The following is a 16,002-nucleotide window of genomic DNA, read 5'->3' as shown; positions in this document are numbered from 1 at the left end:
AGATTCGATAACTAAACATTATATCTAATAAATGTAGACCACACAGTGTTGTAGTACATGTAGTAGGCACAGCTAGCAAGTCACGGAGACCTATACAAGTCAACTATTTGCAAGTAAGCTATATTTCTAAAAGTACTGTAGAATACATACATTAATTGACAGAGTCGGATTATGACCTCTCCCCCTTTCCAGCATTTACAGTTATGCATTACCTTATGTTTTATTAAACTGTCAGGTTGCATCCCCCCCCCCCCCCCCCATTATTTATTTTTTTTTTTAAAGTAAACTAGTTAAAGCCCGAGATTATACGAAGGTACATGACTGGTTCTTTGTAAACTGGTTAGTTTGAAACCAGTTGTTTTCCTGTTCGGAAGTGAGGGTTGAAGCCTGATACTTTTTGCCTGCAAGAATCGGGAGTTTTTCACCTATAAAATAAAGGTAAGCCAAAAGTAGATGCATTTTAGTATTGCATAGGTTTATCTCGATGCGGTGAAGTGATTTCCATCGCATGACACAAATTATAAGATGCCGGAAACAACTGGCAAATATAAGCCGGCCGGCTGCATACTTTATTTTCAATTTCGCCAGGAGTAATGAAAGACCATTTGTCATCGCTATTTCATAGTGTAAATCGAGGCATTTCACTTTGATTCAATTTGTTTTTACGCTGTAATTTTCGAATTTTAATTTAATTGCTGGCAATACATTGTTTTACGTGCTAATGAGATGCGCATAAACTATCCTTGAAGGTTCAAGGCCAGGTTGTTTACATGATAGTGATTTGTGCGTCTTGTTATTGCTGATACAGGTGTTTAGAAATAATTAAAATGACGTAAATATATCTATTAATATGTTACTTATCTGTCTGCAAACGTGCAATTTTTGCATAAACATTGCACACAGTAGAAAAAATATGTGCATTGCCAAAATTAATTGTTATTGTATTTATTGAACACTTATTAATAAACATACCCATACTCTTAGAAGTTGTTATTGTGTGAAGATCTGGAATTAAACTACTATCAGCTAAAGGTAAAAACTGTATAAGACTATTAATAAGTCATAATTATAGAGATAAGTTATAATTGTCAAGTGAACAGGTGTGGGACAAGATTTTAACTTTAAATTTAGAATCCCATATTTTTTTCAGAATAAGTTTGTATTACCTCTTGATGTCTGTTATTTAGTGTTGTTAGATTGTTGTCTCATTCATTTGTGTGTACCCCAGATTTCTTTTAATTGTAATCAACCTTTTTCCATATTAGATAAAGAAATTGACTACATCCATGACATCCATTTTAATGTACTTTTTTTTCATATTGAACATGTTGAAAAAATGTAACTTAAAATAGGAAAAATGTTCATTGTTGTGACTTTTAGAGAATATATTTAAAAATGTAAATTTCAGAGTTGTATTAGAAAATGTTTTGTGAGATTCAGATGTAATTGTATTGAAAAAGTTGACTTTCATAAGGAATTATTTTAAAATGTGACTAACAGCAAGGATTTGTATATAGTATCTTACTATACAAATCCTTGCTAACAGATAGAATCTGTTTTGAAAAAAAGTTATGATTTTCAGATACAATCATATTGAAAAGTTGTGATTTTCAGATACAATCATATTGAAAAGTAGTGATTTTCAGATACAATCATATTTAAAAGTTGTGATTTTCAGGTAGCATCTTATCAGGAAAAAAAGTGGTGACTTCTGGTAGAATCATGTATAGAAAAATAATGTGATTTTAAAATAAAATAATTCAAACAATTTGTGACTTTCAGGAAGAATAATATTGAAAAATGAGTGATAATAAAGCTGGGGAGAACACTAGTGTGTTTAGCCCTGAGAAAACCCAGTATTATGAGGTCCATAATATAGTGGTCCCACATATTGGACCAGTGCCTATTGCCAAAGGAGACTTTCACAAACTTCCTACAAAAGTACAGAAGTTCATTGCCAAATGGGTGAGTTGATATGTAGTGGGGAAAAATGATGTTCTTTGAGATTTCTTTACAATAGATAATATTCATTGATGAATATGATGCATACAAATGCCATTTGTTAACTGTTAAGTTGAAATAATAAAGAAAAAACACCTAATATGTCTTTAGGATGAAAGTATAAGGATCAAATACTACATGTGCTACTATTTAACAATATTCTAGACCTCATCTCTACTTTACCTAATACATGTATATTTTTGAAGCGGAAATACTTTTTAGATCCTATTCATGTCTATTTCAAGCAATTTATTCAAATAATTCAATTAGAGAATGTATAGTTTATTTAAGTCATAAGTAGCAGAAAAGTGCCTGGTGAATGAATTTATCTGTTCTACCTACAATTATATGGGAAAAGAAAGATAACTCTGATTTGAAATATTGCATATTGTGTTACATTGCTGAATAGAATACAAAAGCAGTCTTTAACCTTCAGTGAACACAAGTGCTTTTGATAAATAAATGATATCAAAAAAAATAAATGACTTTTTCTGTCTTGCATATACCTTGGACAGGCGTTGATCTAGAGAATCTATTTATAGGTTGACATTTGTGCACCAAGAGCTTTATACATCTGTGACGGTTCTAAAGAGGAATCTGATGAGATCATACACAAATTGGTAGAAAGAGGTGTTCTTACAGAACTTAAAAAATATGAAAACTGGTAAGTTTATTATCCTTCAATTTAAGACCTAAGAGAATGATATGATAGATATATACCCTGGAGGCCATTCATATTTTAAGAGTTGCCACTGCCCTTTTTGGGTTTAATGTTATCTGTAAATCTACATTTGTGACAGTCAATTAATCAATAGATGGTGACTACACTGTTATGACTGCACTCTTCAAATATAACACTTTGATTCAATATTACAACAGTTCAAATAATCATCAGACCTCTAAAGAGCAACATAGTCTTCAACAATAGACCAATATGTACTGTATAATTCAGAAATTATTGCGTGCGTTTATTATTGCAATTTTTCAAAAATGGACAGGAATGCGAGTTCAATTATTACGATTTAAGAAAAATTAACATACAGATCTATAAATAGTTAGTTATCAAAATGTGAGATCTTATTATTGTGATACTCACCGAGTCGCATTATTCGCATTAATAAAAACCTCCCAATAATTTCTGAATTTACAGTATACAATATGTCAAGCTCCAAATCATCCTGGGCCAAAAAAAAAATGGGAATAAATTAAAAGATCTTAACTAGTACATCATAGAAGTTAGTCATTTGACACAAGGAGTAGAAACATAATCTAGTTAACACTCCTATTTAGCTCACCTGGCTCTATAACAGATATGCAGGCTCTATAAACAACAAAAATGATCAATGCAAGCTATAATTTTGTCATGTGAGCAATTCAAGCTCTAAGAAGCCTCTTGTAATACTTTGAAATGGCTTTTTGTAAGTTAATTCTGTCTGATTATAATAAAATTATGTTAAAATTGATTTTCTTCACAGCTTCTTGTGTAGAACTGACCCTGCAGATGTTGCTAGAGTGGAGGCCAAGACCTGGATATCAACAGAACACAAGTATGATACAGTCCCTCATGTTAGGGAAGGTGTCAAAGGTATTTTGGGACAATGGATTGCACCGCCAGACATGGAAAAAGAGATGAATGACAGATACCCTGGCTGTATGAAAGGTAAACATATACTGTATATAGATATAATAGATGTGGTATGAGTGCATATGAGACAACTCTTCATCCAAGTGGACAGTTGTCTCAGTATATACAGTATACCAACTATGTCATGGACAGTATGATATTGTGTGAAATTGTTTATCAATTGTTCATTTTTACCTCACCTCACTAAATTGAAATATGTCATATTGAAGAACCCATCATTAAAATTGATTTACAGCTGACAAGTTTCTAACTATGCATTTATTAATTTCAGGCAGGACCATGTTTGTGATTCCCTTCAGTATGGGACCCGTTGGAGGGCCAATCAGTAAAATTGGTATACAGCTGACTGATTCTAACTATGTATTACTGTGTATGAATATTATGACTCGTGTATCACCAAAAGTTTGGGAGACTTTGGGAGATGGTGAATTTGTCAAATGTATACACTCTGTTGGGTGTCCTAGACCTGTAGAAAGTGAGTATTATGTCTCAATCTGCCTAAGAATCAGGAATTGGAGTAAACATGACAAACAAAAACCCACTCCAAGTTGACATTGATTTATGTTCAAAATGTCCTATTACTGTTCTAGTAGTTCCAGATATAATTTAGTTAAACTGCACTTAAATTAACAATTAAGGGGAGATAACTCGGTGACTTGCTCTCATTATTACCAAAAATTTCTCCAGAGATTTCTTGCATTACCAGACACTCAGAAATGAAAGACATACTATTTCTAAATCAAGATGAGGGTAACTTCAAAATAGGATGGTTAGGTAGGTGGGATTTTTATGGCCATGTTTTGATTTTTTTTAATTGCCTGATTCAAAGACTCGTCTGTAAGGAAGTGTTAACTATGCATTGAGAGGTACCTTTATTTCAGTGTTTGTCTTAAAATGTTCTACTCACTTTTTTATTGCATAAAAATTTACAAAATCTACATTCATGTTATGTGAGGGATTTAAATAGTTGTATATATTTCAAATTGTGTGTAAAGGGGGATGGTATGGTGCGGCTGGGGATCAAACCATTCAAATCTCTTCTATCTATTACAGCTACAGAAGAACTTCCAGCGACTCTAAATGGGTCATTTGCAAAGAACTATCAAAACATTTTGTCCACAAACAAAAAAATAATCAGTAAATGAGTCATTCTAGTTTATTAATCATTATGCTTGGTCAAGCCTGCTATACATATCATATCTTTGAAGTTAAAACCTTTCTTATTAGGAGACATTCATTGTGTTCCGTTCAATCAATCAAAAGGATAAATATAAACTTTTATTTACAGATTTGACATATCTATCTAGATAAGTAATCATTATTGTATGATGATGGACATTTTTATTTTACAGGAAAGGTTGTAAACCATTGGCCATGTAATCCAGAGAGAATCATGATAGCTCATAGACCTGAACAGAGAGAAATCATGTCATACGGTAGTGGGTATGGTGGAAACTCTCTACTGGGAAAGAAATGTTTTGCCCTCAGAATAGCCAGTGTAATAGCTAGAGATGAAGGGTGGCTTGCAGAACATATGTTGGTAAGTTCTTAGAATAGCCAGTGTCATTGCTAGAGATGAAGGGTAGCTAGCAGAACATATGTTAGTAAGTTCTTAGAATAGCCAGTGTAATAGCTAGAGACAAAGGGTGGCTTGCAGAACATATGTTGGTAAGTTCTTGAACAGTAAGTTTAAATATGAGTGGTGGCAGGCAAGCAAGTGTTAAAAATTACTTCCAGTATGTTAACCCTTAGACTATCCAGTATGATCATTAGACTATCCAGTATGATCATTAGACTATCAAGTATGTTCACCTTTTGAATATCCGGTATGACTACCATTAGACTATCTTAACACTATCCAGTATGATCCTGAGACTATCCAGTATGATAACTTTTAGACTGTCCAGTATGATTACCTAAGATTATTTGGTACGGTTATTAATAGACTTCAAGATGTGATAACATTTAGACTACCCAATCTAATTACTGTAAGACTACACAATATGATGACTGTAAGTGTATTTAGTGTGATTACTGTTAGCCTATTTAGTGTGATTACTGTTAGCCTATGTAGTAGGATTGCTGTTAGATTATCCAGTGTGATTATTTTTAGCCTATCTAGTGTGATTACTGTTAGTCTATCCAGTGTGAACACTGTTAGCCTATTCAGTGTTCACACTGGATAGACTGTCCAGTATGATTACTGTTAGATTATCCAGTGTGATCACTGTTAGCCTATCATGTATGATTACTGTTAGCCTATACACTCTGATTACTGTTAGTCTATCCAGTATGATTACTGTAAGCCTATCCAGTATGGTACTGTTAGCCTATGCAGGGTGATTACTGTTACACTGTCCAGTATGATCAATGTGGTTCTGTTAGCATATGCAGTGTGATTACTGTTAGCCTATCCATTATGATGACTGTGGTACTGTTAGCCTATTTAATGTGATTACTGCTAGCCTATCCAGTATGATCACTGTGGTGTTGTTAGCCTATGCAGTGTGATTATTGTTAGACTGTTCAGTATGATTTCCCTTAGAGATTTTCTATAATGAATACTTTGCAAAAGTTCTGAATTTACAGTACTTTTAATACACTTTAGAATAAACAATAGAGCTTGGAACCATTTACTCTTAAAATTATCCACCTGGATATACATTTCAGATTAACACAAAATTTCATGGAAGATAAAAATATGTTTCCTATTTAAAATAGATTGATTGTAGAATAGGAGGATTGCTATTAATTTTGTCTATTTTTTCCAGATTATGGGACTTAAAAATGATAAGACAGGTGACGAAAAATTTATTTGTGCAGCTTTCCCCAGTGCTTGCGGTAAAACAAACTTAGCCATGTTACAACCATCTGTCCCTGGATACACAGTCAGAGTTGTTGGTAAGTCTGGGTTAACATTTTGCTGGACTAAATAAATAATGTCTTGTCTAACAATTGAGTCTGGAAAAATTTAGCTGTTTTTAATTTTTGATTTTTATTATTATATTTTTTACACCCTTTGAGATAACTGATGCATAAATTTTTATAAAATTTTTTTTTACCATCATTACATCTAATTAGCTTTTTGTCAGTTTTCCATTACACATAAACTTTGATATACTTACATTAGCATAGGATGTCATCTACATAAAATGCATGTAGCTAATAAAAGATTTGCATAACACATTCAATTTATTTATTTCTAGTTTATTTAGTGCTATGATAGCAACCAGATATTGATACAACAAAATCATCACTTTGACGAACTTTTGTTTCAGGTGATGATATAGCATGGTTGAAGTTTGACAAAGAGGGTACCCTGAGAGCCATTAATCCTGAGGCTGGATTCTTTGGTGTAGCCCCTGGTACAAACTTTAAAACCAACCCTAATGCCATGAAGACATTCCAGAAAAACTCTATATTTACCAATGTAGCTGAGACTGCTGATGGAGGATTTTACTGGGAAGGCATGGAAGATGAAGTAGATAAGGTATTTATCCATTTTTTTTTACCAATACGCATTGATGAACTTTTTTTTCTGATTTCCTAAACATATGGATCAATTTTGGGCTTTAAGTAGCAATCTGTAAATCCTTGTAGTACAGCAATAGTGATCAATTATAAATTACTGTGGATTCATTATTATTTGTTGGATACCAATTTTTGTGGATTTCATGATTACCAAGGAACCATGAATCCTAATGTCCAGCAAATTACATATTTTATATAGGAATTTTAAAGGTAGACTTCGTCAAAAACTACAAATCAAATATCTATATGAAAATGCAAGTTTTCTTCAATCCAGAAAAATTGGTACCCATGAAAAAAAAAATCCACAGTACCAAGTACAGTTCACTACAGAACATTGAACAATTTGGCTAATGCAACCGATATTTTGTGTGAGTCTACTTTGTGCTTAGGTTTTTTTTTTTAGGTATGTATGTGATCTTTTAAATTGAGAATCTTTTCATATCAGCAATTTTGGACTGATACCATTTCCTGAAGTAGACAATTTTAAAACAATGGGGTTAATGCATCTTTGCAACTTATTGTTTTCTTCAGAACATGATGATAACAACATGGTTAAATAAGAAATGGCAAATTGGAGCCCCAGGAAAGGCAGCACATCCTAATTCTAGATTTACTGCCCCTGCTAGCCAGTGTCCTAATATACATCCTGATTGGGAGAAACCAGAGGGAGTACCTATTTCTGCAATAATCTTTGGTGGAAGGAGACCTACAGGTAAGGTTGAGACTAGAGGGAGTTCCTATCTCAGTATTTATCTTCGTGGTAATTTTACAAGTTATTTTATGTATTGCTGACAAAAGACCAGAACTACTTTACTGGAACAATTTTGTTGTTGAATATATTTGCATGCATGACAGTCAATGGTAATTTGGTAGAAACTTTTATTATGCAACATGCTTTTTAAGAGAACTCAAGTTTTCAGAAGCCAACACAAATAAAAGTTTCTGTTCTCTTTCCTCAATATTTAAGTCATTTGTTGTTTTACTTGGTTATAGGTGTACCATTGGTGTTTGAGACTTTCAGCTGGCAGCATGGAGTGTCTGTGGGAGCCTGTGTAAAGTCTGAAGCTACTGCTGCAGCTGAATTCAAAGGTAACCAAATATACAATAACCCATGATAATATAGTATGTGGTAAATAACATAATTTTGTAGGTACATGTTTTTGTTAGCATCTTGGGCATATTTCTCTGCTTTTTTAGCGAACTTGATAAAAACTATAGCTAAATTAGAGAAAAACTTAAGTTAGAGTAAAATTGGGCAGCACAGCAAGTTCTATACATTCTGGAAATTGGGGGAAAATGTGCCTACATGTTTTGCTGCTGAAATGATGTTTTTAACTGGTTTTATGAAAAAAAGACATTTGTATGTATTTTCCATTGGGTCCTTTATATGGTAAACTAAGTCCTCCACTGGTGGCCATCTTGGATGATGAATCAGCTACAAAGTAACAACACTTGGTCATCACCTTATAAGGAACATTCATACTATGTTTGGTTTCATTCCATTCAGTGGTTCTCTAAAAGAAGTCATTTGTATGCATTTCCCATAGGGTCCTATGTTAAACTAAGTCCCCCGCTGGAGGCCATCTTGGATGATTGATTGGCTACAAAGTAACAACACTTGGTCAGCACCTTATAAGGAACATTCATGCCATGTTTGGTTTCATTCCATTCAGTGGTTCTCTAGAAGAAGTTTAAAATGTAAAAAGTTAATATCGACGTCGACGGACGCCAAGTGATGAGAAAAGTCACTTGGCCTTTGGGCCAGGTGAGCTATTAAAAAGGTTTTAATTAATGTTATATTTGGTTCACAGTCAATGTAAGCATTCAATTAATTTCTCTATTTTTCAGGAAAGATGATCATGCACGATCCAATGGCTATGAGGCCATTTATGGGGTACAACTTTGGAAATTATCTAAAGCACTGGTTGGAACTGGAAGCCAAGCCACACAAGGTAGGAAAGAAAATATAGTTTGCTATTCAAAAAATTCACATAATTCACACTGTAGTGATTCTTGGAAGTAATCTTTAGACACAACCTTATTTTTCAGAAAAAGATTTCCCAATGATAATATTTAAATAATTAAACTTTTTGTTGGACCTCAGTAATTTTAAAATGTTTTACTTGACCTTAAATTGTTTGAGTTTAGCTTTCAAGTATTGTTCATTTGATTAGGTTTGACTATGAGAGTACAGAATGACCTTGAATTTATGTTAATTGAGGATCAAAAAAGATATGTACAGCTAGTTACAATTATTGTTTTTATGCCCCATCTTGGTGCATTTTGTTTTTTGGTCTGTACCTCCATTTGTCAGTTTATTTGTCTGTCTGTCCTGCTTCAGGATAAAGCTTTGGTCAAGGTAGTTTTTGATGAAGTTGAAGTCCACAATCAACTTGAAACTTAGAACACATGTTCCCCATGATTTGATCTTTCTAATTTTAATGCCAAAATTAGAGTTTGACCCCAATTACACGGTCCACTGAAAATAGAAAATGATTGTGGCAGTGGGGCATCTGTGTACAGTGACATTTTTTTGTAAGAATACATTTCTTTGGCCATGAAATGGCTCTTATATGACTTTGAACTTTTTCAGGTTCCTAAAATTTTCCATGTTAACTGGTTTAGAGTAGATGAAGAAGGTGAATTCCTGTGGCCAGGTTTTGGAGATAATATCCGTGTATTGGATTGGGTATTAAGAAGATGTGCTGGAGAAGAAGGCATTGCTGAGAAAACTCCTGTAGGGTATATACCTAAGAAAGGTAAATACTGTTGTTATATTGGGGGGAAAAAACATAGGAAAAGTTCTAAATATGGATGATAATTGTCAGATAGAAATTGCTCTTACTACCATAGCTTATATACCGTTCAAAGGTAAATATTGGCACAGAAAATTTACCCATATTGTTATACAATGTATGGCTTATATACCATAGATAGATTAATACTGGCAAAGATAAATACTTATACTGCCACAACCTTTTTGCCCAAGGAAGGTACAATATTGGCCCAAAAGTCACTCGTAATGCTATAGTTTAATTAAAAACCATACAAATGTAAATTCTGACATATATAAATTTTGATAAAACACTGGCTCATCATTCAAAGAAAAATATTAAGAAATCTCTCTTACAGCACTTGATGAAATATGCTTTTATCAATATGCAGAAGACCAAAAATTTTGAAAGCCAAATACAAAAGTGTAGGTGCATTAAATAGAGTTCAATAGAATTGTCAAATTTATATGTAATTTTTGGGGATATATTTTTCAGAATCATTTAATTTGACCAACCTTGGTGATCTTAAATGGGATGAGCTGTTCAGTATTCCTAAGTACTATTGGCTGGATGACATCAGAGAGAGTAAGAGATTCTTAGAAGATCAAGTAGGTACAGATGTACCACAAGTTATCTGGGATGAGCTGGATGAACAAGAAAAGAGACTGCGAGATTTACTGTAAAACATTTTGTTGATCATGAGTTCATGTCTTGCAAATGTTTTGAGTCAAGGTTACTGAAGTGTTTAGTGACTTTTTCACAGTATACATTAGTTAGCGGATTGGAGTGGTGACAATAAATCAAAATATCTGTTTTGTTGTTATTTCTTAAAGACATATATTTTATATACATTGTTAAAGATGCAATACAAGTGCTTGTAGTAGATAAAGAAATATTTATCAGATTAAATGTTGACTGTTAAGTATATGCGTGTTATATATAGTTGTTTGATACAATTCTTATCTTTAAAATGTCTCAGATTATTGGATCATTTCATGTTTGATTCTATGATCTAACATGTATTTGTTAATTTTTTTCACACGTTGGCTGGAAAACATATCAACTTTTTCAATAAGAAAGGATATGAATTTGAATAATTTCGAAACCGATTTTAATTCTTCTTTTTTAATATTTTTTTACTGTAATCTGAATTATGAAATGAAAAAAAATGTAGTTACAAATGTTTTAAAATATTTGCATAATTCAAAGGTTTTCTCATATTTTTTTTTGTTTGATTTCATACAATAGCATATTTTTTTTTATTTTTTTTTTTTTTTTAAGAAAATATGCCAAATCCAAGCTTGTATGTGTGGCATTATGGTACCATATTTTTTATGTTCTAATTTTTAGTACAGCTTTGTTATGTCTACAAGAACAATTTCTAAATGTGGCATTATGGACTGTTACAACATATTTTTTTATCCGTAGAAGATTTTTAGGTTATACTTATAAGTATTTTAAATATGTGTCAGTCTTAATTGAAATCCCAAGAGATAATCATTGCATATCAGATTTTTAAATCCTTAGTTAGTCGTACAGTTGGTCCTATAAGTATTAAATTTTCAAATGACCATTCCACTGATTTTATAAAGCATTAGATATCAGTTTAGATCTTTTTTGATTAAAGAACTTGATATTTAAATGGTTTAAGATTTGAATTTTTTATGAAGATATGGATTTAATTAAATGTCCAAAATTTCTTGACATTTGTGTTCTTGGCTTTCTGGGAATAAATCCAATTTCTGGTAAAAAAAAACTATAATATTATAGCTTAAGCTTTGATATATACAGAATAGCTAGCTTTTAAAAGCCATTGTTTAATTGCAGACCATTCTTGCAGTATATATAGATTGCAATTTTTATTATATATACATTTATGGATGAGACTTTTACTCTCATAGAATACCCGGTATTATGCATTACCTTATATTTAGTCATTATACATATATGTTTTATCAACTTTCTTTTGGATTTGTTGATTGGTTTTGTTAGATGTAGTTATTCCATAAAACATTTCAAATGTTAAAGTTTGTTAATTAATGTAATAATTGAAGTTTTTATAGAAGGCAGTATACTGCATATTCATATATTTTATATAAAATGTGAGTATCGCAATAATAAGAACTAGCAATTTGTTATCTGTGTGCAGCCTTTCCTTAATGTGCAATAACTAATCTTGCATTTATGTCAATTCTTCAAAAAATGCAATAATAAATGTATGCAATATTTGCCTTTTTACATTAAGCTATGAACAATCAATAAATCTTTAGATGGTTTATTTATTACATTCCCATTTCAGCAAGTGCATTTATCCTGCTGAAAACTTCAAAGTTTTCTGTGATTAATTTTTTTTCTTTGTGCCATACAAAGCTTTAATATCATATTAATTGTTATTGTAAGAAATCTCTTATTTAATATCAATCTTATATAATTGAGGAGATATGTGTTAAGGATTCATCATATTTATATTGTTACAATATTGTTAATATATGAGTGTGTATAAATAAAGTAGTATTGCTTGAAATTGTTTTCTGTTGGAATTATTGCCATATGATTGCTAAATATATTTTTATCTAGTTTGTGTTAGGTTGCTGTCTTGAAGAAATGTATCTTATTATCGTATTTAAGTTCATATGTCTGTACTATGTAATATTAATATACAAGGATGTGGAGTAAATTTCAGGGAGACTACAGCCAAATCTGTTGAGCATTATTTGGGCACAATTTCCAATATTTCATGCTCTAGCAGCTCTGGATGATAATTCAATTAAGTCCATTTTTTAAAGCAATCTCTGATGATATATCAATAAAGCTTCATTACTATTGACTCCCAGTATAATTAAATAAGCTCAGTAACAAATCATTTGGTCACTGGTCAATATTTTCCTAGAATTCTATGACATTGCCACTAAATTGTAAATTTCTTCAAGGCTTTATGTAGTAGTTACACTAGTAGTCATATGTTGTGGTTAAAGGGGTCAAATGTGGATACTTAATATATACATTGATTGACTGGTGTTTAATGACACTTTAACCAATTTTGTATTTTTTTGTGCTGATCAATTTTTGTTGGTAAAATAAGTCAAAGTGCTCAGAGAAACCACGACCTTCTGCAGGAAAACTTGAAATCCTTGTCAATTAAAATTGGAGTTTAGTGCAGCACCCACATCCTAGATTTGAACTCACAACCTCAATATTGACAGGCTAATGACACATTAGTTGGATAACTTAGACCACCCCACCACCTAGGCCCCTGATAAATATATAACAGATGGCCATAGTAATTTCAAAATATCAAGTCAACAGCTGATTTGTAAAACATCAACAACTCAAAATAGTTGTTGATTGATAAGCATACAATGAGTGCCTAAAAAACTAAGAACAAGATACTTGTAGGTGAACAACACTGCAAGCAAAGCAAATGCACAAACAATACTAGAAAATTGATGGTACAAACAAAACTGACATGACAGATATACAGATAGCATTCACAAAATAGATCTATCATGTGTACAAACACATCGAACACAAAATAAGTGTACAAACACTGACACACATGTATACAAATAACAATAGTAACAAGATAAGTATACAGACACTGACACACAACTATACAAATAACACTTTGTAACAAGGTGAATATACACTTACTTACAGTATTACACATAATATTAGTAACAAGATAAGTAAACATTATCAGACTAAAAGGTATACAAATAACACTGGCAATAAGACAAGTAAACCGACACTGACCACAGCTATACAAAAAACACTAGTAACAAGATAAGTATACGTTTACAGTATTACACATAATATTAGTAACAAGATAAGTAAACATTATCAGACTAAAAGGCATACAAATAACACTGGCAATAAGACAAGTATACTGACACTGACCACAGCTAAACAAATGATACTAGTAACAAGATAAGTATACGTTTACAGTATTACAAAAAACATTAGTAACAAGATAAGTGAACAGAATCTGACTAATAGGTATACAAATAACACTGGCAATAAGACAAGTAAACAGACAAGTACCATAGCTATACAAATAACATTAGCAACAAGATAAGTGACAGAATGACTAAAAGGTATACAAATAACACTTGTGATAAGAAAGGCATATAGACACTGACACGAAGCTATACAAATAAGACATGTACCTAGATAAGTGTACAGACACTGACACAGCTATACAAACAGCACTATTAACAAGATACATGTACAGACAATGACACATAGGTATACAAATAACAGGCATAACAATATAAGTATATACATAGATATACAAATAAAACTAGTAAAAAAAAGGTAAACAGACACACAGCTATACAAATATCATTGGTAAGAATATAAGTAAAGACAATGACACACAGATAAACAAATAACACTGGTAATAAAAAAGGTATACAGACACATAGATATACAAATACCACTGGTAATAAAAAAGGTATACAGACACACAGATATACAAATACCACTGGTAATAAAAAAGGTATACAGACACACAGATATACAAATACCACTGGTAATAAAAAAAAAGGTATACAGACGCACAGATATACAAATACCACTGGTAATAAAAAAGGTATACAGACACTCTGATATACAAATACCATTGGTAATAAAAAAAGGTATACAGACACACTGATATACAAATACCACTGGTAATAAAAAAGGTATACAGACACACAGATATACAAATACCACTGGTAATAAAAAAGGTATACAGACGCACAGATATACAAATACCACTGGAAATAAAAAAAAAAAGGTATACAGACACACAGATATGCAAATACCACTGGTAATAAGAAAGGTATATAGACACAGATATTAAAATAACACTGGTTATAAAAAAAATATACAGACACACATGTATACAAATAACACTGGTAATAAGAAAGGTATATAGACACACAGATATACAAATAACAATGGTTAGAAGATAAGTATACAGACACTGACACATTGATAAAAATAACACTGATAACAAGATAGGTATACAGACACTGACACACAGCTATACAAATAACACAGGTACCAATTTATGTATACAGACAATGAAACATTGGTATACAAATAACACTGGTAATACGATAGGTATACAGACACTGACACACATCTATACAAATAACACAGGTAAACAGATAAATATACATACATTGACAGATAGGTATATAATAACACGAAAAGCAATGTAGGTATACACTATCACTAATAGCAATAAAGGTATACATACACTGACACACATCTATACAAATAACACAGGTAAACAGATAAATATACATACATTGACAGATAGGTATATAATAACACGAAAAGCAATGTAGGTATACACTATCACTAATAGCAATATAGGTATACAGACACTGACACACAGAAATACAAATAACACTGGTAACAAAATAAGTATACAGACACTGACACATAGGTATACAGATATCATGGATAACAAGATAGGTGTACAGACACTGACACACAGCTATACAAATAACACTGATAACATCCAGAACTGGGGAATAGACAACATCGACAAAACACGTGCACAAACCAACACGTATAAAATAGGTGTAAAACAATCCTTTAAAAATGTGTATTGACAACATTCACATGACAGGTGTACAGTCACCATTGACAAAACGGGTGTATAAAGAATACCGAAAACAGATAACAGACAGCACGACAGGTGTACAAATAAAACCGAAAGCTAGAAATTCCGCACGTCAACTAGCAAGATACTCTGAGGCAAGATACCCCATTTGCTCATGTTTGCATGATGCAATCATCGGAGACTGATTTTTTTAAATAAAATTAATGAGCCGAATTTCACCAAAACAGAACACGCACACCTTCATATTAGTTACAACAATGGTGCTAATTTCATTTCAAGTTTTATCTATATTTTTGGAGGTTTTGCGCTTAAAAAACGTGTTGACTGACGGACAGACGGACAAGCAGTGTAACATGCGTATAGACAACACGAACATAACAGGTGTACAGACAATACAGATAGATAGGTACACAGAATAACAACACTGAAAATAG

At 32.1% G+C, this 16,002-nt stretch overlaps 1 protein-coding gene across 2 annotated transcripts; it reads left to right on the top strand.

Annotated features, from left to right (window-relative positions):
- The first annotated feature begins 306 nt into the window (after positions 1-306).
- On the top strand, positions 307-12,475 carry LOC143080446 (phosphoenolpyruvate carboxykinase [GTP]-like). 2 transcript variants are annotated; one of them, XM_076256293.1, is made up of 13 exons: positions 307-438; positions 1,783-1,965; positions 2,544-2,665; positions 3,477-3,661; positions 3,918-4,121; positions 4,999-5,186; positions 6,418-6,547; positions 6,925-7,136; positions 7,709-7,889; positions 8,171-8,266; positions 9,026-9,129; positions 9,771-9,936; positions 10,447-12,475. In XM_076256293.1, the coding sequence occupies exons 2-13, from the start codon at positions 1,801-1,803 to the stop codon at positions 10,632-10,634; spliced, it is 1,941 nt and encodes a 646-aa protein (XP_076112408.1). In that variant the 5' UTR covers positions 307-438; positions 1,783-1,800; the 3' UTR covers positions 10,635-12,475. The 2 variants fall into 2 exon arrangements, with proteins under 2 accessions (XP_076112408.1, XP_076112409.1); XM_076256294.1 differs by lacking the exon at positions 307-438 and adding an exon at positions 881-1,032.
- The last annotated feature ends 3,527 nt before the right edge of the window (positions 12,476-16,002 follow it).

Source organism: Mytilus galloprovincialis, chromosome 6, assembly GCF_965363235.1.
Source record: "Mytilus galloprovincialis chromosome 6, xbMytGall1.hap1.1, whole genome shotgun sequence".
Lineage (NCBI taxonomy): Eukaryota > Metazoa > Mollusca > Bivalvia > Mytilida > Mytilidae > Mytilus > Mytilus galloprovincialis.
The sequence above is the reverse complement of the archived record's forward strand: the minus strand, read 5'-3'. Positions and strand labels throughout refer to the sequence as shown.

Excerpts from the sequence above, each read along its gene's own strand:
- LOC143080446 (XM_076256293.1), top strand. The coding sequence starts at position 1,801 with ATGAGTGATAATAAAGCTGGGGAGAACACTAGTGTGTTTAGCCCTGAG. Across the intron at positions 8,267-9,025 it reads TGCTGCAGCTGAATTCAAAG|GAAAGATGATCATGCACGAT; the intron begins GTAACCAAATAT and ends TCTATTTTTCAG. Across the intron at positions 9,130-9,770 it reads TGGAAGCCAAGCCACACAAG|GTTCCTAAAATTTTCCATGT; the intron begins GTAGGAAAGAAA and ends GAACTTTTTCAG.